Source organism: Asterias amurensis, chromosome 17, assembly GCF_032118995.1.
Source record: "Asterias amurensis chromosome 17, ASM3211899v1".
In the NCBI taxonomy this organism is placed as follows: domain Eukaryota; kingdom Metazoa; phylum Echinodermata; class Asteroidea; order Forcipulatida; family Asteriidae; genus Asterias; species Asterias amurensis.
The window spans coordinates 9190068-9212548 of record NC_092664.1 but is presented as its reverse complement, the minus strand read 5'-3'; the positions used below and the strand labels follow the sequence as shown (position 1 = coordinate 9212548).

General features: G+C 39.1%; 3 protein-coding genes across 12 annotated transcripts in view; 2 read left to right on the top strand and 1 right to left on the bottom strand.

The window, feature by feature from the left end:
- Positions 1-541, bottom strand: part of LOC139949990 (uncharacterized) — a 53984-nt gene extending 53443 nt beyond the window's left edge. The window contains exon 1 of the mRNA XM_071948605.1: positions 242-541. Coding sequence (XP_071804706.1) covers positions 242-438 — 197 coding nt within the window. The 5' untranslated portion in view covers positions 439-541. The remainder of the gene's footprint in view (positions 1-241) is intronic.
- Positions 542-2938: 2397 nt separating this feature from the next.
- On the top strand, positions 2939-14543 carry LOC139949948 (solute carrier family 35 member F3-like). Of its 3 annotated transcripts, none has more exons than XM_071948537.1 (8): positions 2939-2957; positions 4204-4325; positions 6803-7109; positions 7826-8051; positions 9078-9203; positions 9754-9943; positions 10611-10700; positions 12379-14543. In XM_071948537.1, the coding sequence occupies exons 2-8, from the start codon at positions 4259-4261 to the stop codon at positions 12642-12644; spliced, it is 1272 nt and encodes a 423-aa protein (XP_071804638.1). In that variant the 5' UTR covers positions 2939-2957; positions 4204-4258; the 3' UTR covers positions 12645-14543. The 3 variants fall into 3 exon arrangements, with proteins under 3 accessions (XP_071804638.1, XP_071804636.1, XP_071804637.1); XM_071948535.1 differs by lacking the exon at positions 2939-2957 and adding an exon at positions 3035-3154; XM_071948536.1 differs by lacking the exon at positions 2939-2957 and adding an exon at positions 3258-3479.
- A 2656-nt stretch (positions 14544-17199) lies between these two features.
- The window catches only part of LOC139950026 (uncharacterized), a 34777-nt gene continuing 29495 nt past the window's right edge, over positions 17200-22481 (top strand). For 3 of the 8 annotated variants that reach the window (XM_071948650.1, XM_071948652.1, XM_071948651.1), the window contains exons 1-2: positions 17200-17377; positions 21366-21485. In XM_071948650.1, the coding sequence (XP_071804751.1) occupies positions 21395-21485 (91 nt within the window). In that variant the 5' untranslated portion in view covers positions 17200-17377; positions 21366-21394. The remainder of the gene's footprint in view (positions 17378-21365; positions 21486-22481) is intronic. The other 5 variants (XR_011787609.1, XM_071948655.1, XM_071948653.1 and 2 more) reach the window with 2 other exon arrangements.

The window sequence follows — 22481 nt, the reverse complement described above, 5'->3', positions numbered from 1 at the left end:
ACTTCAGAGGAAGCCGTTTATCACAATATATGTAATCTACCAACAGCTCTCCATTGCTCACTACCACGTAAGTTTTTATGCTAACATGTATTTTGAGTAATTACCAATAGTGTCCAGTGCCAAAAACGATACGGGTAGGGTAAAGAATTATGTATCTTTAATTTTGAGACGGCACTTCAGAAATTATTATCAGAATAAGTTGGTTTGTGCGTTTATAAACTAACAGTGTTGGCCTACCTACCGAATGGAAACATGTGCATCGATTCCAGGTACCGAATCTCCTTGGTCCGCGTTAGCCGCCGCCAAGTACACGCCGTCAAAACCGCCAGGAAAATTGGAGAAGATGTGAACAACTGCGAAAAGGGAAACGCATCCAAGAAAAGCACCGATAGGCCGGCAAGCTGCCACGGCCCGTACTCGCTTCCCATACACCGTCATGACGAAGCTGTGTTTCGGTCCGCTTAAAAAAGCCAGAGTGAGCCGTACACAGAACGATCAAATTAATCAACAACAAAAGTCACTTGTTTAAAGAAAGGAGGAGTTGACGTATGTAAGAACCCACGTGGTTACTTCATTTGTTTTCAACTGCATGCCGTTAGTGTTTGTTTCCCTCGGCTTTATATTACCGTGATCCCCGATAGGCGCACAACATGCAGTGATCCAGAGTCTCCGCATAGCCTTGTGACAAGGCCTTGTCGAAAGGCTAGTCTCCACACAGCACCGTCCGTAATTGTTAAATATATAGAGGACGCTATTTTCCTTTCAGGTACGCTCACGTTCAACAACGACTGCGGACCGTTTTTCCACCGTTTCAACTTTAAGGCACACACATTTTGTGCAACAATATTGTGTTTTTTCTTTCTTTACTCGCTTGCAAATTCGATGACCAATTGAGCACAAATGTTCACATGTTTGCTATTTTATGCATGTGGGGATTTTTGACAAAATGTACGTGTCCGTCTGTGCCTTTAAAGGCAGTGGACACTAATGGTAATTACTAACAATAATTGTTTGCATAAAAACTTACTTGGTGACGAGTAATGGAGAGAGGTTGATAGTATAAAACATTGTGAGAAACGGCTCCCTCTGAAGTAACGTAGTTTTCGAGACTTTCCACGAATTTGATTTGGAGACCTCAGATTTAGAATCTGAGGTCTCGAAATCAAGCATTAGAAAGCACACAACTTCGTGTGACGAGGGTGTTTTTTCTTTCATCATTATCTCGCAACTTCGATGACCGATTTTCACAGGTTTGTTATTTTACTGGTCGTTGAAAATTACAAATAGTGTCCACTAATTTGACAGTGAAATCTGGCCGCCGGAGATTCAAAAGAGGGCGCTATCACAAGTAGTTCGTACACACTGATTGCATGCCGTTAGTAAGGGGGGGTGGGGTTGCGGTTGCAGAATCTCCTGCCAAACTCCAACAATCTCCTTCAGCTCATGAACGTCTCTCCTGATCTTCTTAATAGATGCAAACAGTAACCCCCGTAACGTCTGTACATCAACTTAATATAGACCTTTCTTTTGCAGTGACGTCACAGCCCGAGTGTTTGCCAACCCAGGTCCAATTTGGAAAAACTTGGAAAAACGCGCACTTGCTTTATAATGTAAAGTAGGCCCTTGGGGATTTGACTGCGTACCTTCATGTGAAATTAATGTAGGTGAAAGGTGACTATGGACGGGGATTGACCGAAGTTCAATGGCAAATCTCTGTGTGCGCAATTATTACGAGCCTCAAAACGCTTGAGTCAAAGGGTGATGACGTCAGATGTTCAGGCTACACAATATCGAACACTCGTCAGCGATCTTTACAAGGATGATGATGTATGAGCTATTTTTAAGGAGTTTTGACATCATACGGGACTATTGCACCACTATATTGCAAGGTATTTTGTACATGGGCAATGGGGATAAGGGGACAATTATTTTAGGACAGTGGTGTAGGTGTAGCGTAACCAAAAGCTGGAAGCCAAAGCTGCATAGTTATCAGTTGGGGCAGTGAACTTCATCGATAGTGAGAGAGATCAATGGAGCACGAAGACTCTGTTTGCATTGAATTACAACTTGATATGCGTTGACAACATTGATCAGAGGATAGGTACTGGTCCCCCGTCTTTATCCGCAAGGTTAGACAGATGTTGCCAGAAATTTCATTGGATACAATTATTTCATTGGGTGAAAGTGCAGTGACGTATAGCATTCTGTTCAAGATACATAACCTGTGTTTTGATTGGTCCGAATTGACGTTCGGCAGCTGCAATGAAACTCTTGTAATCTAAATTTACTTCGTTTTAGTCCTTTTTAGTTAGTCCTTTTTAATTAGGGGAAGGCACTAAATACTAAACTCCACAGCGGTTCGGCCATCGGAGAATACCCGAGCGAGAATGACCTTATGACGTCATTTTGCATATGCTTGCATCTTTTAGACATGAAAATATTAACAACCAGGTCCTAGTGGTTAGTCCACTCTTATGTAACAACTCCCCAAACCTGCTGCTACAAATGTACTTGAATAAAGAGGTCTGAAGCAGTATGCATCTTTTAGACATAAAATCATTAACAACCAGGTCCTAGTGGTTAGTCCACTCTTATGTAACAACTCCCCAAACCTGCTGCGTGGGGGATCGTCGCGAACCGTGCCGGAATGTTCCGAGAGCACACGAAAAGTTCCGAACCGCTGTAGAGGTTAGGTTTTAGTGCATTCCATAATGAGGCCTATTTTCATTTTAATGTATGGCCGTGTCCGAAACGGCGACTTCGGCTACAGCTAGCTAGGGCTAGATCGCGCGCGTCTGCCTATTCTTCAACACTGGTAGACGCGCTGATCTACACGATACGTGCGGTTGAAATCTCGTCCCATATCGGGCACCATAATGCTATTTTTTGCCGGTACCATCATTTAGTTTTAGTCTGTTCACCTATGAGGTATGCTTATTTGTTACGTGCAACTCAAGGTACCATACGCATTTATGGTATGCTATTATTTTTATGCTAGGACTGTATAGGTTTGTACACGTGGCCTTTCCATACATAAGACAAATATTCTTGACCGGTGTGTCGTTAACTAATTCCGAAACATGTGACAAATTATTGAATAAAGAAAAAGGAATCCGGTCGCCACCACATCCGTGTTTGTGTTGTTATTTCTAAGGTAAGTGAACCAAATCATGAGATAAATTGGTGACGACACTCTTTAGAAGACGTTAAGACTTGCTTTTCTCGGTAAAGAGACATTTTTTGTTCACTACAAAAAAAGTACAAGACCGCACTCTCGGACGGTTATTATCACTCAGTTTATTGTGTTTACAAATGTCGTGCGTGTGTACATGTTTTCTTGCTCCATGGTTTGTACACACTCGGCTCACTCAAGACATGACAGTAAACGACCAATTGTACTACTAGTACTACTGTAGAGAGGAATACCCGTAGAGAGAACTGCACCGCGGTAAAAAGTACTTGTATTGTAATTGTAAAATGTAAGTATAAACGACGGGTAGCAGTAGCACGCTCATTCGAGGACATGTATTGTATGTAAAGCCTTTGTATGATTTATGAATATGAAGTTATGAATATGATTGTCATCTTTACTAACCTAAGGTCCTTAGGTTAGTAAGTAAGGAGGGGCTACAATGATGCAATAACGAAAGTCGAAATATCACTTACACAAGTCACGGCAGCTCATATAGTCACAGGGGTCAAATTTTTGTGGAAAAATAACCATAATAAATAAAAATGATAAGGTTTTTTGCGAATAGCAAAATGTCAAGAGAGGGCGCTGTTGAACCCACATAAAGATATATAGGCCATGCGTGCGCACATCTGCGGTTCTGAATTAACCTTGTGCTGCAGGGCAGGGCTTGCTTGCAAGTATGGAGGTAGCTTGTTGTATAATGTATGTCATTGTCAACACTTTTTTAATGGACCAGAGAATTTCTTACAAGTTTTTCTGTATAATATATTAATTAATATGGGCATATGCAGGCATTTTAATTATGCTTTTTGGGATCTAGGCCTAATAATAAAGATTAATAATTGAATTAAATTGAATTTACAATTAGACAAAGTTCATATCCATATGATTACAATACTACAAGCCCACACTATTCAAATTTGGGCTCCATTCTCAATCAGTAATGTTGAGGTTGTATTGAGGCTGAATTTAACTTTCCTCATTGTTTTCTGATATTTTTGTCTTGGTAGATTCTAACTCTGACTGCCTTCCCAATTGGTAATTAGCTGCGACTCCAACAGCACAATGGAAAGTACAGCCGTGAATGGAAAACAGGAGAATGAAATGTTGGAAGACAGCACAGAAAGTAAAGGTATAGACCTCAGAGTAGTGTAATACTCCAATACCCCTATGTTTCGACGCCATCCACCCCTACATGTTCCGACAACCCTATATTTCGACATCCCACTGATCTGACATCCCTATGTGTTGAAAACCCATAGAGTTTTATATATAAGAACTAGAGGGCGCACTGGCCCATATATGCAACCCGGCATACGCGCGTGCGGCCATTTAAGTTGATGAAACAGCACCGCGACAGCGTTCAATAAACACAAACTTCAACGTGTACTTCATATTCAATGCGCATGCAGAATAGTCGCGTGTCTCCTTGCGGTCCCGTGGCGTTTGTGCAAGAAGCATCACCAGTGCGCCCTCTAGTTCTTATACATAACCTTATGTGACAACCCCATAGTTATTTCAACAACCCCATGTTCCAATACACCACTACATGTGATGTTCCTACAACCGTAAGTTTCGACAACCCTATGTTCTGAGACCCCTATGTTCCAACAACCGTAAGTCCCAACATCTCTGTTTCAGCACCCCTATGTTCTGAGACCCCTTTGTTCCAACAACCATGTCCCAACATCTCTATGTTTCGGCACCCCTATATTCTGAGACCCCTATGTTCCAACAATCATGTCCCAACATCTCTATGTTTCGGCACCCATATGTTCTGAGACCCCTATGTTCCAACAACCCTATGTCCCAACATCTCTATGTTTCAGCACCCCTATGTTCTGAGACCCCTATGTTCAAACAACCATGTCCCAACATCTCTTTGTTTCGGCACCCCTATATTCTGTGACCCCTATGTTCCAATAACCCTACATGTATGTCCCAAACATTAGATGTTTCGCCACCCCTAGTTCTGACATCTCGATGTTCCAAACACCCTTTGTTTATAAAACCCTGTGTTCAAACAACCCTTTCTCCTGGAAAGCCTTAAGTTGTGAATAACTCCTAAAGAGTCCTACGACTAGTCCTATAAAGTTAGGACTATCTTTGTGAAATCACTGACCATTAATAATAATAATAATATCAAAGTGTTATGGATAGCGCCTGTACTACAAAACAAGGTACTCAAGGCACTGAGTATATTACAAACTTTCAGAAAGGTAGGTTATTGCAGTGATGAATTCTGAGACCCAATTATTTAGCACCTTATAAGGGTTTACAACTGTATAAGGTGCTACGGCGCATACAGCAGCCACAGCCAGGAACACCGGGGCGAACCCCTTCTCTTTTCGATTAGTGCACTGGGTTCTTTATGCATTACACAACACATGGGACCATCGGCTTTACGTCCCATGTGTTGTATTTACCTGAGTCTTCAAGGAAACAGATAACAGGAAAATAGACTGCACGCAGTTGGTTACTTCTCAAGACTGGCGAGCAAACCACTTGGCAGCCCGGAAGGCGCCCAGTGGCACGCTCCAGTGGTTTAATGAATATGCATGACTATATTATGCAAGTATACTACACATGCGAAGGACGAAGCAATGGTTAGTGTCTTGCTTTAAGGACACAAGTGTCACAGCTGGGGATTCAAACCCACACTCTGCTGATCAGAAACACCAGAGTTTGAATTCGGTGCTCTTAACCTTGCGGCCACGACACTTGCCAAATGTGTCCGGTGCCTTTAAAGATGGCTCTGCTCTGAACAGTAGCCTATAGGCCTATTGCTAGAATAAGAGGTTTACAGTGTGGTGTTTAAAATGCTGAATTGAATTGTACCCTGGATTTATCATGTTTATTGTTGGTATCTTTTTCTGCTATCACTCATGTTCTTGTACAAACACAATTTATTGCCGCAGATAAGTTTTCAGCATTTGAGCAACAATCACGAGGGCCCAATAACCTTTCGGCATCACACAAATAAAATTGAAATTTCTGTGTTCTCATAAACCAGGGTAAAAGCACTTGTGGTTGTGGGGTTCCACACACTTACTTGACATGTTTCCACTGCTGGTTATAAAACCAACAGTAAACACAATGAATCATCAAAATGGAACTTGAACTATGTACAAAAAAGTTCTAATAATTATATCAGAAACAGCTAATGGTAAAAAGTAGTACATCAAATGTCACAGAGAAAGAACACAGTCAAAAGGCCATTCAACTTATTGCATGGCCCCATAACATGGACAGTTTGTAAACCTGGACCCACTTCAGCAATAATGGCCCCATAATTAAACATGGATAAGTTTGTTGATTCGCTCGCGCTTGGTGGACTTTGAGAAAATTTGATTTATTGCCAACCTCTAAAATTTGTCTAGCTACAAGCCTGAGCAAGCTCGAGTGAGCAACTAGATGGACTAGAATGACCAGAAACTGTGAGTAGCTCTCGAGTTGACCACACTGACCATGCTCCAGTGCATGGTTCGATAAAGTCAATCTCCCTGTGCTCTAAGGTTTCTGGTTAGTCTAGTCGGTGTAGTCAAGTCTAGTTGCTCAGCCGAACTTCTTCCTGTTGATTTCCTTCCTTTTTTTCTATTCTAAATACAGTGCACCTCTCCAACGGCAAAGTAGAGATCACCATGCAACCAATAGAAAAGAAACCTGGCGATGACGGATGTTTGTCGGACAACGCCAAAAAGGTCATCTACGGCTTGCTTCTAGTGATCGGCATTGCCCTGTCGTGGGTCAGCGCCACGCAGTTTGCTAAGAGCACGTACTCGGCCACATTTAATGCTCCTTTTTTCGTCATCTGGTTCAGCACGGTCTGGATGATGGTTTGTTATCCCGTGTATGTGGTTGGATCCTTCATACTCTTCAAAGAAAAGAGGAAAGCTGGCATACGCTCTCTTTTCAGGTGAGATGAGACTTTTAGATACTGTGAATAATTCAAAACAATTTAAACAAAAACAAAAGTATTCTAGGCTCTTATGTAGCGCTTTAGCACACCCCAAAGTGCTCAGTATTTTGCCTGCAAGGTACGTGGAGCTAAAAAGAAATTTTTAGTATGAGGCCTTTTTCTTTATAGAACCATGTTATGGTTTGTACAAGGTGCTGTGGCGCCATATGCTGCCGATCAGACCAGGAACCCCAGGGCGACTCCTTCCCCTTTACGATAAGTGCACTGGATTCTTTTATGTACATTACAATCAAAAACAAAACCTACAGCTTGAAGACCCATCCGCAGGACGCAGCAATAGTGGTCTAGTGTCTTGCTTAAAGCCATTGGACGCTTTCGGAACAGAAAAAAAATTAAAAGTTCACAGATTTCTCTTGAGAAAACATTAAAACAATATCAATTCTCGATATCGAGTTTTTATGCTTTGCGCTCACAAGTTTTTATGCTTTGCACTCGCAAGCTTTCACACTTTGCGCTCGCAAGTTTTTATGCTTTGCGCTCGCAAGCTTTCATGCTTTGCGCTCGCAAGTTTTTACGCTTTGCGTTCGCAAGCTTCACACTTTGCGCTCATAGTTCAGTTTTCTTTTCACCAGCCTATGCTGATTCAGAGGTTGCAGGTTGAAATCCAGCTCTAGTCTAGTCAGTTCACCCTTAAAATACTTTATTTCTTTCAGGGAAGATCAACAAATTTACGGAGACAGCGGCCTAACGATCCTGACCTACTTCAGGTATATAGGCCCGTTCACCATCTGTTGGGAGGCCACAAACTACATGTATATGCGCGCCCTTGGGAGCATACACGTCACCGACGCTACGGCTCTTTTTACTACAAACACAGCATTCGTCTACATCTGCTCTTGGATCTGGCTGAAAGAGAAATACATTCTTATTCCGGCAAGGGTGAGGACTACGTTCGATTGACAGTATTTGATCGCATGAGGGAAACTGCGAGTTTCCTTTTATCACGACTAAAGGGGTTTGGGTACTTTTTGTCGACACAAAACTCAATAGTGTCCACAGATTTACATTAAACTTGCAAGGTTTGAATGATTGTATAAAGATTCCCTTAAATAAAGGGTGAGGACTCGTTTGATTGACCGTACTTTTTATCGACTGAGGGCGCTTTTTAAACTGTGACTTTTCTTACATCACCATTAAGCAATTTTTATCTCATTTTGACTGCCTGTATATTGTTTTCTTATAACAATAGGAGACTTTAAGATACTTAGTGGCAGCAAACTTGCCAGCAACTTTTCATTGTTTATGAAGTTCGGAACCTGCGCATAGTTGATGATAACAATGGATTTACCTGGTAAAAGTATTCAATTGTCAAATGAAATAATAACAGCAACAATGGAAAAGTAGATTGTTTTACTCATTTCACTAAATTTGGATCACACACGCAGTCAAAATGCAGGGAATTCTTTGCCCATTAATTGTTTAACCCTCTTGTCCTTGGTAACTTATTTTCCAGTGAATTGACAAAACATTAAAAACCAACTTAAAATAATAATAATAGTGGCAGCACTCATATCCGTCACTCGGTGTCGCTTACGGCGCTTCAACGTTCAGTTTTTTTCTTGTAAGGTATGTGCCACTACGTTTGAAGTATGATACCTTTTACCTTAACATAGCACCATGTAATGCTATACAAGGTGCTGTGGCGCAACTATGCAGCCAATCAGATTGAATACCTACAGCTTTTACCTTAACATAGCACCATGTAATGCTTTACAAGGTGCTGTGGCGCAACTATGCAGCCAATCAGATTGAGTACCTACAGTTTTTCGGAATAAAACAACTGAAAGGATCTAAAAATCAAAGGTATACTTTGCCTTTAACAACAGCTTGATAATTTGCCCTGGGTTAAAAAAGTGGAAAATTACGTGAGAATCACCTTTCTGTACGTACTTCTGATCCTTGCAGAGTTTTTCTGTCCTGATGTGTATTTTGGGCACGGTGCTGATGTGCTATTCTGATGGCTTTGGAGGGGGTCGAGCGGAGGGAGTGGTGTTAGCTCTTGGAGCAGCTTTGGGTGCAGCTCTTTATAAGGTAAAGTGTACATGGTAGTGTTGATGTGGTGAATGAGGGCAGTGGGAGTGATGTTAGTTTTTGAAGCAGCCTTGTGAGCTGGGCCCAATTTCATGGCTCTGCTTACTGCCGAATTCCGCGCTTATGATCACGATTCCCCGCTCATGTGCAAGAGCCGAATTTCTGCACTGGCCTTGTAAACGTAGAATGCCTTGTAAACGTTGAGTATGCACGCGCAGAAGCCAAAATTTGCTGCTAACCTGTGAAATACACTTGCCATAACACGGAATTCCCTGCTTCCGGTAAGCAGAGCCATAAAATTGGGTCCTGTTCTTTATCCAGTTAAGAAGTTACATGATTCTATTGTAAGGCCTGTGCTTAACTTCCCACTTTTGCTGTGTCAAACTCAAAATGATTTTTGCGGCAACTAAAACGATTCAGTGACAATATTTCATTTTCTTTCATTTTGTGCATTTTAACATGTGTTATGCACTTTTGATCATTTGTGTGTAACAGCCACAATATAAATTTTAACTGTGATTAATTGTTATTATTTTGGTAACTTGTGCAGGTACTATTCTTCAGGGTGGTCGGCAAGGCCACCTACGGACAAGTGTCTCTCTTCTTGTCCCTACTCGGTGTGTTTAACCTCGTATTCTTCTGCCCCATCATGGTGACCCTGTACTTCACTGGCGTCGAGAAAATAGACTGGGGCAACCTTCCGGGGGCCTTCCTGTGCGGGAAAGCAGCCTTGGGACTGGGTAAGCAAGCTCTGGTAATAGGAAGGTTTAGCTGCAAGTTCCTCAGAATTTGAATGTGAACGCCAAAAAATTGTGTTGATAAAATCTGATGTTTTTTGCATACGTGAAGTTACCATTTTTCATGTCAAGTACGTACATGAGCGCAGACGTCATACGTGAGCATGCAATAAACCCAAAGGGGCGACGTCACACAGAAAGAACACAAGATTTTGACGTTCATGTTCACGTATTTGCTCCCGTAACGTGCAGCTAAACCTCGCTATTGTCAGCAGCAGAGTGTGGCTTCAAAGCCTGGTAGTGACACTTGAGCAATGCACTTTCCATAATTGCTTTGTAGAAAGGTGGGAAAGTACATGATGGCTCCTGTTGGATGATACCCATGCCTACATCTTTTCTTTTTAAACTAAGTTACTTCAGGGGGAGCCGTTTCTCACAGTGTTTATACTATCAACAGCTCTCCATTGCTCGTTACCAAATAAGTTTTTATGCTAACAATTATTTTTGAGTAAAGGTGTCAGGTGCCTTTAAAACAATTGGCTGGTTCCAAAAAACCAACGATATCACACTTTGCCTTTAACATGACTCAGTATAAGGCAACCTGTGATCTCATAACTTGGGAGGTCTATTCCCTTTTTGGCTCATCTTGATCTTTTTTTTTCCTTTACAGTTTTTAATTTCTTGGTCAACTTCGGTATAGCGGTGACCTTCCCCTTGTTCATTGCCCTTGGTACAGTCATAGGAATTCCCCTCAATGGAGGTAAGACAATATTTATTTTAAAGACACTGGACACTACTGGTAATGGTCAAAGACCAGTCTTCTCACTTGGTGTATCTCAACATATATGCATAAAATAACAAACCTGTGAAAATTTGAATGTGATTTCAATTGGTCGTCGAAGTTGCGAGATAATAATGATAGAAAAAACACCCTTGTCACACGAAGTTGTGTGCTTTAGGATGCTTGATTTCGGACCTCAAAATGCAATTCTGAGGTATCGAAATCAAATTCTTGGAAAATTACTCCTTTCTTGAAAACTACATCACTTCAGAGGGAGCCGTTTCTCACAATGTATTATACTATCAACAGCTCTCCAATACTCGTTACCAAGTAGTAAGGTTTTATGCTAACAATTATTTTGAGTAATTACCAAGAGTGTCCAGTGCCTTTTGAAATTCATTTTTTAAATGTTTTCAATCAATTTAAGTAAATTGAGTTCACAAGAGATGAAAAAGATTTTAATTAGGAAAAAAATCTCAACATTTTGAATACCCTTCTCTGTTTTTTTAAAAGAAAGATTAGTAAGCTGTGTTACGTCAACAGCCATGTTAATGAATATGTGGGAGCTTTGTTGCAACATGGTGGTATAACATATGGGCCTCTCACAAATAGTATACAAATATTGACTGCTTCGAGTGCTATGGTTAAAACTATGACTCCCGAGGTGATCCCCGAAGCATCAGTTAAAGCAGTCAATATTTGTATTATAACACCTCAAACATTTCTAAATACTGTACTATTAAGTTCAGACCTGAGTGCTACAATCCACGGACGACGCGAATACAGATTGCAAAAAACTTTTACTGTGCTGCATGTAGTGTCGTGCAATCCGAAATGGTTACAGACTATTATTTTATTATCCTCGTATACGCAAAGGACGTCTGGGTACTGCACGCCGTGTGCTAGTCTTCGGACTAGCGCACGGCAAACCGAGGCACTATCACACGGCCGTCGTCTAGCAAAACTAAGACATGTCAAGTGACGCGCTCTAAACCAATGAGCAGGCAGAATACTTGTAAGGGGTGTTATAATGAACACTATCATTCTGATGCACGCCAATGGCAGAAGTGTCTATAGGCTGGGGACAAGTTTTGATCGCAATTAAAAAGCGTTAAAAAAAACCAAAAATTACTATTAAATGACAAAGGAACACATTATCAACAAGTTTAAATAGCAATCTTTTTAAAAACATTTCAGTCAAGTAGCTGTTTAAGGTCAATTGACCACCAGTTCTTTTCGGAACCAACACTCTCAAAAGAGATATTCACATCGTGTTACTGCAAACCTCTTGTAGTTATACACCATGCACAGTTATACACCATGCACAGTTATACACCATGCACAGTTATACACCATGCACAGTTATACACCATGCACAGTTATACACCATGCACAGTTATACACCATGCACAGTTATACACCATGCACAGTTATACACCATGCACAGTTATACACCATGCACAGTTATACATCATGCACAGTTATACACCATGCACAGTTATACACCATGCACAGTTATACACCATGCACAGTTATACACCATGCACAGTTATACACCATGCACAGTTATACACCATGCACAGTTATACACCATGCACAGGCTTTTCAAATTCTACTCATTTATTTATTGTTATGTAATTTTGTATATTTTCCCCAGTTGTGGACTCGCTATTCAGAGACACACAGTTTGGATGGGTGAAAATTCTGGGAGCTGCATTCATCATGGTCGCCTTTTTCATCATGCTGGTTCCGGAACCCCTTCAGAGGAAAGTGGCATGCTGGAAAGAGGGCCAGTGTCCATGTGAGAGGCAGACGCTAGACCAGGAGAAAGAGGGGGTGGATCCTGATGCGGGTGAAAAGAGGGAGGGGGAAAACTGGATGCGACTCAAACAAGACGACAACGAGGAAGATGTACAAGTATGATTTTCTGTTTATAAGCGAATGGAGAGAATAAGTGTCGCCCTAACTTGTAATTTATTGGGACCCTTCCCCACTCTAAACAAATCCAAACGGTAACTCAACATCCAAGCTGTTGAAGTCTGATTATGCTGGTATATGCCTGCCCCAAAAGCATAATCAGTTTACTAGTGCAGTCCACCACCATAAAGTAACTCAACACCCAAACTGTTGGACTCTGACTATGGTGTTACATAATCAGTTTACCAGTGCAGTCCTCAGTCCAACACCATTCAGTAACTCAACACCCAAACTGTTGGACTCTGACTATGGTGGTATGCCTGATCCCATGTAGAGCATAATCAGTTTACCAGTGCAGTCCTCAGTGCAGCACCATTCAGTAACTCAACACCCAAAACTGTTGGACTCTGATTATGGTGGTATGCCTGATCCCATGTAGAGCATAATAAGTTTACTAGTGCAGTCCTCAGTCCAACACCATACAGTAACTCAACAGCCAAACTGTTGGACTCTGACTATGGTGGTATGCCTGATCCCATGTAGAGCATAATCAGTTTACTAGTGCAGTCCTCAGTCCAACACCATTCAGTAACTCAACACCCGGACTGCTGTACAAAATCTCCCTATTTGCAAGATCCAAATGTTGCCAGGCTCTGTTCCACCAATGGTACCAATTAAATGCATAGTATTCTAGAATATGAAGATATTCTCATTTTAAAGCAATTTATATATTTTGTGTTGTTTTTTTATTTATAAAGATAAGGCTATCTTGTTTGGGGGTACAAAATATTTTGAAATTGTCCCATAGGATGTGTGCTGACAACCTTCAGGGCTCGAATTTGGCAGTGTTTGGGGAAGTATCCATAAGACCAAAGTGCTTCTTGCTCAAAATGTTTACTGAGGTCCTAAAAATAAAAATTTAAATACTATTTCTGTTTTGTGGGAGTTCACAGGGAGCTGTATAAGTATTTCCAGCTGATTCATTTTTTATTAATTTGACACCATGACACATTGTAGTACAGCACAGATCCTATACATTTTTTGTAAACCAATAAATCAATAAAATAAATTGAACACCACCAATTAATTTTATTTAATACTAATTTAGTAATTAGTTATAACAATCTGTCAAACAGTAACGTTTGTCAGTAAGAATTCATCAAACATTCCGATAGGGTTGTGCCCACGTGGATTAAGCCTAAGAAATTATTTGGTGGCAATACAATATTTATTTTGAAAAAAGCAGTTTATTAAAAAATGTGTCAGTAAGTTACAGTATTTTAACGCTACAAACAAAGTGTGGACCTAAAAACAAAAGAGGTCCGCAAAGTGTAGGGACTCAAAACACTATGTGGACACGCACATGTTCACACAGTGTTATTTACATTGTTGAAAATTATGATTTTCGTTGTGTTGAACCAAGAAATGTCCACAAAGTGAATGCAACACAGATATTTAGTTTGTTGTTGTGCACTTCCATTTTTTCATTTTGTGTAAACGCTGTCATATAGTTTTCTATGGGGAGCGTTCTAAATACTTGTTATGATTATTACTATTATTATTATGGGTGTGTTTGTGAACAGAAAGATGGTAAGGACGAAAACTGAACACCAAATATTTCTGGGAAGGTTGGGGTTAAGTATGCCTCCCTCCTTGGTTTCCCGATCACCCCCTCCCCACTGGGAACCGCAAAATAACAGGGTAAATAAACAATTTTGTTTAGTTTTGGTTTTGGTAGTATTCTACTCTTGTGTTGAGATCACCGATAGTGCTAACCATCTGATTATTAGATGACCATTTTTTGTATTGCAATCATTTAATGTTCTTTACATTTAGTAAGTTAACGCATTTGTAATTTTTGTACAAGTTTTAAGTAAAATGCTCAAAGTCTTTGATGAACCTTAATTATGCAAGGCTCCTCGTCTGTGTGATTGTTCAAAGTTCTTGTTCTTACATTGCGCATTTTACAATAACAGATCTATGCATGTTACATATAATAGTGCCCTGGGATCGATTTCACGAAGAGTTAGGACTAGTGCTAACTTCTGACTCCTAGAAGATATCAAAAACTTAAAGAGTAACTCGCCCTAACCCGAGATAACACTAGTGTTAACACTACTCTTTGTGAAATCCACCCCTGGTCATTGGGCGAATAACATTCCTGTAATCTTTCTCAGCTCCCTGGGGAGTATATAGCCATGGGCTGCCGTGGAGCTCCAGAGGCTTTTTCAAAGACAGTACCATTTATGCCCCTCGATGAAGAGAAGCAATTGTTGGGAAATGTCTTGCTTAAGGACACAAGTGTCATGACTGGGATTCGAACCCATACCCTGATGACTAAACAAGAACTTGAAATTTTGTAAACAGGTTCAATGGAACAACATTGCATATTAATTAAATCCTACCCCACAAATCCACTTTTGGGAGAAAAATACAACAATTACAAGCCTATATGCTTCGTTTTTGAAACGACAAGGGCACCAAGGCAGTTCCTCGATCCTTGATAAACGGCACCCTATGAGAAAATTGTAAATTTCTACTAGAGCATTTTAAGGGCATCAAGGCAATGACTAGGGGGCACAGAAGCATTCACCTTCGATGCCTCCATGAATGGTCTAGTTTCCTTGTAATGTGAAGAAACCGAAGTTGGCCATCCTGCACATTTTAATTTTATTACCCTGCAAGTCACAGTTTGTTAATTGGGAAGGTACCCGCGGTAGTTAATTGTGCTCTACCAATCAGGCTCCTATAGTGGATGATACCCTTGCCTACATCCTTCTGTGAAAATGGTAACCCAGTTTCAGCCCAGGAGATAGTGGCACCGTGTCCCTGGTGACAGTTGATCGGAGTCGATGCGATAGCCAAAATCGTGAAGAAAAAAAATATTTGGCTCCATTATTATCACTTCTCTTGAACTCTTGTCACCCCATGCAAGCTTCATGATTTAACAACCATTGTTTGTAAGGCATTGACACTGAACATTAAAGGCAGTGGACACTATTGGTAATTACTCAAATTCAGCATAAAACCTTACTTGGTAACGAGTAATGGGGAGAGGTTGATAGTACAAAAACATTGTGAGAAACAGCTACCTCTGTAGTGACGTAGTTTTCAAGAAAGAAGTCATTTTCTACAAATTTGATTTCGAGACCTCAAGTTTAGAATTTGAGGTCTCGAAATCAAGCATCTGAAAGCGCACAACTTCGTGTGACAAGGGTGTTTTTTTCTTTCATAGTTATCTCGCAACTCCGACGACCAATCAAGCTCAAATTTTCACAGGTTTGTTATTTTATGCATATGTTGAGATACACCAAGTCAAAAGACTGGTCTTAGACAATTACCAATAGTGTACAATGTCTTTCAGAAATGTTATCAGTTGAAACTCATGATTCAACAAAGATAGTTTGTATGGCGTTTTGTTGATTTTTACAGAAAATAATTGTTCCAGAAATTTTCAGGGGTAATGGTCGGTATAAATAAAGCTAATTTTTTATTCAATGTTGCGATATTTTCTACAACAGCTAGGCCACCAGTACAGTCCTGCCACTAATTATTCTCTGATACCCAGGCCTTGAATTTCATCTTCGAGGATGCAAGGCCATTTTCAATTTGTATAGGTCACTTCCATTGGAAAAAAACTTAAGGGGAAACTTTTGAAGGGGCACCACCAAGGTCAAGATCAGGGCATGCAATGAGAGCCTCGAGCTGTGGCATCCGTGTTACTTCAGGATGCAGCACCCTTCAGTTTACTTCTGACGTTAAAGACAGGGTACACTTATGGGGGCAATTTACAAAATGTTCTCAATTAAAGATTAAACACATGTATATACACATGCTAAAAATTGTAGTAAAAATGATCTACTGTTTTGATTTCTCTTGTTTCGGAGTCATTTTGCGGGTACAGTGGCTTATAATTTCATGCTAAGTGAATATTTTTAGCGGTTGTTTTCCCATAACAGAAATTTATTATAACTAAAAACTAAAAACTTAGCCAGTACATTGTATTTGAGTTCGGGACTAGTAACACATGAGCCATCAAAATTGTTCTTAGCCATCTATTGGGTTGCGGGGACACTGAAAAGCTCAACCTGAAACCCAGCACAGCGCCCTCTATTGATTTCCTCATTAATTAAAATGTTGCAGCTGTTGGTATGGGATATGGTTTCTATTTGTATTATGATAACACTACATTAATTATTGATTATTGATTTTGATTGTATGCACTGCATGAGAGCTCGGAAGCTTTTTGCAAGTTTATTCTTTCAAGGTTCACGCCGCCGCATTTGACACACAACCACGCCTGCCAATGAGTATCCCACGCACAATCCAGGTTGGTCAACTATTCTACTTGAAAGGGGTCTATAAAATCATGGAAGAGGGAAAAACAGAGCAATTTCTTCCTGTTTACAAGAATACTCTAATGGATAGAAATATTCGTTTTACAATCTCTTTTATTACCACATGTGAAGCAGTAAATATTATTTAAATAATAAAACTGTCAACACCCCCGTAGAGCCAACACCCCCATTTATTCAATAGAATCGTCCGAATTAATCAATACAAAATAAATCCAATCCAAATAGCAACCTGGGCAAGTGGATGAAAGACTTTTCGCCCGCGAATTGTGTTCATATTTCCACTTATTTATTCATATTCTGGTGGTAGACAATCCTCAGAATATTGACGGGTGACCTCAAGAGCTATCTAGGAATATTTGAAGCACATAACGCTGCTTTTTGGTAAGTAATTTACAATATAGTTGCAGAAAATGATCGTGTTGTTGTTTTTATGTGTTTTATTTTGTATGGGAAATTCGGCGTGTGTACATGTACACACGTCTTGCGTGTAATGACCTGCATTTTGCATGCGATTGCGAAGGTATTTCTTTTATAAAAAACATTTTTTTTAAATGTAGTATGAACCATTTCCCATGTGTTTTTGTAGCCCCATAGAATTAAAGTAGTGGGAGTTCTGTGTATTGACACTATTTATTATTGGGCTAAGCAAAATGCATGATTCCCATGAATTTAATAATGACTGTGGAAAAGTTTCCGTATGGCGCCACCACTTTTTCATTCGATATGAAATAATATAGTATCTAATTTACCTCAATGAGATATCCCTTTTTGTAAAAATGAGTGAAAAAGTGGTGGCGCCATACGGAAAGTTATCCCTTTCGGTAGGGTAAACAGTATTGTCCAAGGCCCACACTTCGTGTACCACAACTTATATCGTAGGAGGTCCTGTTTTCGAGGTGTCCCTAAAATCGTGGCAAACCTTTTACCTCTCTGTGCGCAATGTAAACAGTCCCTAGATATAAATTATGTGGTTTTATTTGCCAAGCAAAGAGTCTCCTCTCCCTAGACAAAAACTTAGAAAAAAGTAAGGCTCCACTGGCCATTTGCACTTGTAAATGCAAAAAGTTTGGTATTTTAGGCATTTCTACAAGGTACACAAATATGTCATAATGTTGAGGCCATATAAAAATATTTGCCCACCGAAATATTTTCATCAAACGCTATTTCATTCACAATTCATGATGATCAAAATTATGTGACTGAATGTTTTGCTGAGCATTCTTGGAAAAAATACCGAGGCTTAAAGAAGCCATGTGCCTTATATCATTTTCTAATATTTTTGGAGATTTTTATTTTGTAACCCTCGTATCAATACTATTTTTAATATTAAAATTTAAACATCAGCTTGTTGATTCAATTATCACTGTTTATTTATACGCTTTATTATAAATATTAAGAAAAAAATATATAAAAAATAAATAAAAATCAGATTTGGAAGCCAGTAATTATTCACACTTTTTATATATATTTTTTATTTTTTTATTTTTTGCAAGTTACCATGGTAATTTTAAAAATTTAATAGAAAAATATTTTGAATAAAATGAAGGCAACTGCTGGCTATACAGTCATACACAGAGTCTCAAAGAACATTTGTAGTCACTTTAGATGTTTCTTCCATGTATGGCTTCACCGGGAAACCATACTTTCTCGTTTGCCGTGAAAACAGGAAAAACTCGAAACAAATGCGGCCAGTTGAAGTCATCCAAGATCGGTGTGTGGTGTGAACATTTCAATGTCCATCAAGTTTTAATACATGTTTGCATACTTCATATTAACAAATGAAGATAATTAGGGCATCGGTTGATATATTGCATCATTATTTTTTTCCCAATTAAAAAAAAAGGCATAATAGCAAGAAAACTGGTAAGCAGAGGATATATATAAAATAACAAACCTATGAAATTTAGGCTCAATCGGTCATCGGAGTCGAGAGAAAATAACGGGAAAACCCACCGTTGTTTCCCCACGTTTCGCTGTGTCATGTGACATGTGTTTAAAATAAATCCGTAATTCTCGCTATCGAGAATTGATATTGTTTTAATGTTTTCTCAAAAAGTAAAGCATTTCATTGAATAATATTTCAAGATAAGTCTTTCACCATTACCTTCTGTAAACCCTGTAAATTATTTGTAAATCTGTGAACTTTAAAAAAAAAATTCTGTACCTAAAGTGCTTTAATAGGTGGAAAAAATATTATCATTACTTATATAAAAAAAAGTCTCAAATTATTTAGCTCAGTCCAGTGTCCACTTGGCCTGGTGGTAGGTACACTCTCGCTCACTGAAACATGACAAACAATGCTCAGGCTAAATCTAAAATATAAATATTGTGCTACACTATACAGTACCCCAGAGATTAACGAATTATGAACTGAAATTTTAAAAATGGTTAAAAATTCAGACTTTTTGTTAAGTTTTGCCATTAAATTTCTGTTTATACCATGTAATTTAAAAGCAGACATAGTTCTAATAAGTATTTGGTTGATTTGCTGTTTTAGAGGTATTTTAAACTTGTTGTTGGCGTGTTTTCGGCACTCTGGACTTGTTGTCGGCTTATATACATGTAGTAGGACCGGATTTGTGTGTGGGTGGGGCCGGGTGTACACAATTATGACATGTTTAGTGTGTCAAAATCCAGAAAGGAAATGGAATAGAAAACAGTGTTGTGTTAATCATTGTCAATCAATGTCATGGGAAACTTTGAAACATTTCCGTATCCTTCCACCACTTTTTCATTCATACATGTTAAATAAATTAGTGTCTAGTTTACTAAAATGAGATTTCCTTTTTTGGTAAAAATTAGTGAAAGAGTGGTGGTTGGATACTGAAATCTTTCCCCCAAAAAATCCCATACCAAATATTAATCATTTTGTTGACTTAACATTCCATTTTTTTGTTTGTTTCAGATACAGAGGGATCTTTAATTAGATTTGTTAAGCTTAATTATGTTCAACAGCGTTGGTTTTTTAAATTTTATGCCTTTGAACAATCCCTCGCATGGAATGATTATGGCTTTGCTTGTATTCTTAAAAATGCTACTTTTTTAAAAAGAAAATTCAAGCTGAAATTTAACCGCAAAGCCTGAACTCTCACATGTTCGAAATGTGCTAGAGGCTTAGTTAAAGGTTAGACCTATAAAATTGCATTCTTTTTCTTGGAAAATTCTTAGTGAGGAGAAGACCACCGACCAAAAAAATTGCAAATTGTTCAGGATTTTGAATAATTTTACACTGCATTGGAGAGTTGGAAAATGGCTTTGTTGAAACATGGTTCAACCAATTGAAAAGGTGTAACATTGCATTGGATGGGCTTACATCCTTACTCTGTGCATACATGTACCCAGGGGTGGATTTCACAAAGGTAGTCCTACATGTAACTTAGGACTAGTCCTAGGCAATGCTAAGAGATAGGACTGGTCCTAAGTTAGGACCAGTAACTCATCCTAACTTAGGACTGGTCCTATCTCTTAGCATTGCCTAGGACTAGTCCTAAGTTAGGACTACCTTTGTGAAATCCACCCCTGTACATGTAATATTAACTCACTGTCAGAAAACCAGTTAATAGGGTATGATCCTTGTGAAGTCATCTCTTGGCCACACCCATTACCCATAGAATGTACAGGGAATAACAAGCAGTACACTATAGCATGATTTGCAAACAAGTAGTGCAAGGGTAGTTAGTACATTGCATAGATAAATTTATGCTCAGTTCATCTTACGGTAGGCTATAACTCTAATCATCTTCAGTACACTCTGATAGCTCCTGACATGCATGGACAATGATGGAGGTGATTGCCTCCCTGAACTACTTTATTATGTGCCTGCACTATTAGCTTGGCCTAGGGTGTCATAGTAAGCTTGAGCGATATCACGATATTATCCAATATCACGATATTAATTTGGAAACGATTTCGATATCGGTTCGATTTGGTGTTAATCGAAATATCGATATATCACGATATATCGCGATATCGATTAAGTATCGCAATATCGCGATGTATTTCCTAGCTGAGACATCTTGCACCCCATAGGTTTGGAGTAAAACCAGAAGAATAGGTCATTATAACACCTCTTACATGTATGATATGACTGTCTCTTCAACAACTTTCACTGGGAGTTTGAAGACTGATGATGTCAAATTTAATTAATCGCGATTATATCGAATATCGCGATATATTGTCGGTGATATATATCGTGAATAAAATAAATCGATATCGCCCAAGCTTATGTCATAGCAAACTGTGTGTGCGCAAGTTTACAAATAACACAAAAACATTTTGAAATAATAGGTTTATCCATCACTTCATTCCCAATTTGAGACTTTTTTGAAACCTTAGTCTTTGTAGTAATTCCTCCTTTCTCTTTTTACAGCTCGTTCACCTGAAGACGCTTTAGCAGTGATGGCAGCCATGAAGTGGTGTCAGGTAGCCTGTATCGCAGTGCTTTTTGCGGCAGCTCATGTAAATTGTTCACCCATGAGAATGACTGAAGGTGTGTATTGGGGTGTGAAAGCCAGGCTACATGTATATACATGTAATTTTGTAGTGATACTTGCTCAAGTTTTTCATTTCTTGTACTGCTCAGCACTTTCGTTGTAAACCAAAAATATATTATGTTTTTTTGTTGATATTTTATATCATATTAGAAGGTGGTTTGTGATAAAAAGTAAAGTATCCTTCGAAAATTTAAATAAAACAATTTTTGGGGAAACCTTAACCTGAGACTGAATGACTTGTTCGGCTACTGAATTTAAAGACAACGGACACTATTGGTAATTGTCAAAGACCAGCCTTCTCACTTAGTGTATCTCAACATACAGTGTATGCATAAAATCTGTGAAAATTTGAGCCCAATTGGTCGTCGAAGTTGCGAGATACGGAAATAATGAAACAAAAACACCCTTGTCACATTAAGTTGTGTGCTTTCAGATTCTTGACTTGGAGACCTCAAAATCTAATTCTGAGGTCTCAAAATCAAATTACTTCTTTCTCGAAAACTACGTTACTTCAGAGGGAGTCGTTTCTCACAGTGTTTTATACTATCATCAACCTCTCCCCATTATTCGTCACCAAGTAATGTTTTATGCTAATAATTATTTTGAGTAATTACTAATAGTGTTTCCTGTCTTGGAAAAAACCCCAAATTTGCTAAGATTATGATATTGATGGTGCAGTGCATATATTTCAACTCATTAAGACATTCTTCATGTAAGGCCTATGTGACACCATGTTGCACTCATTATTTTTACATTATCATTTTACCTTTGATTTAAAAACAAAGGGATTGACCTTTGATCCCAGGGCATTTCCTGACAGGCAATAAAACACTAACTGGTCATAAGTTTAAATTTTGTGATAATTTCCACATAAATTAAAAACTAACAAAATAAGTGGCTAAGTGTCGTGACCAAACAGCCTTTGTCCTGGTGGCTGAGTCACAGGGTGTTGATTTGGTTTGAATTCTGGTGCATGACACTTTGTGTCCTTG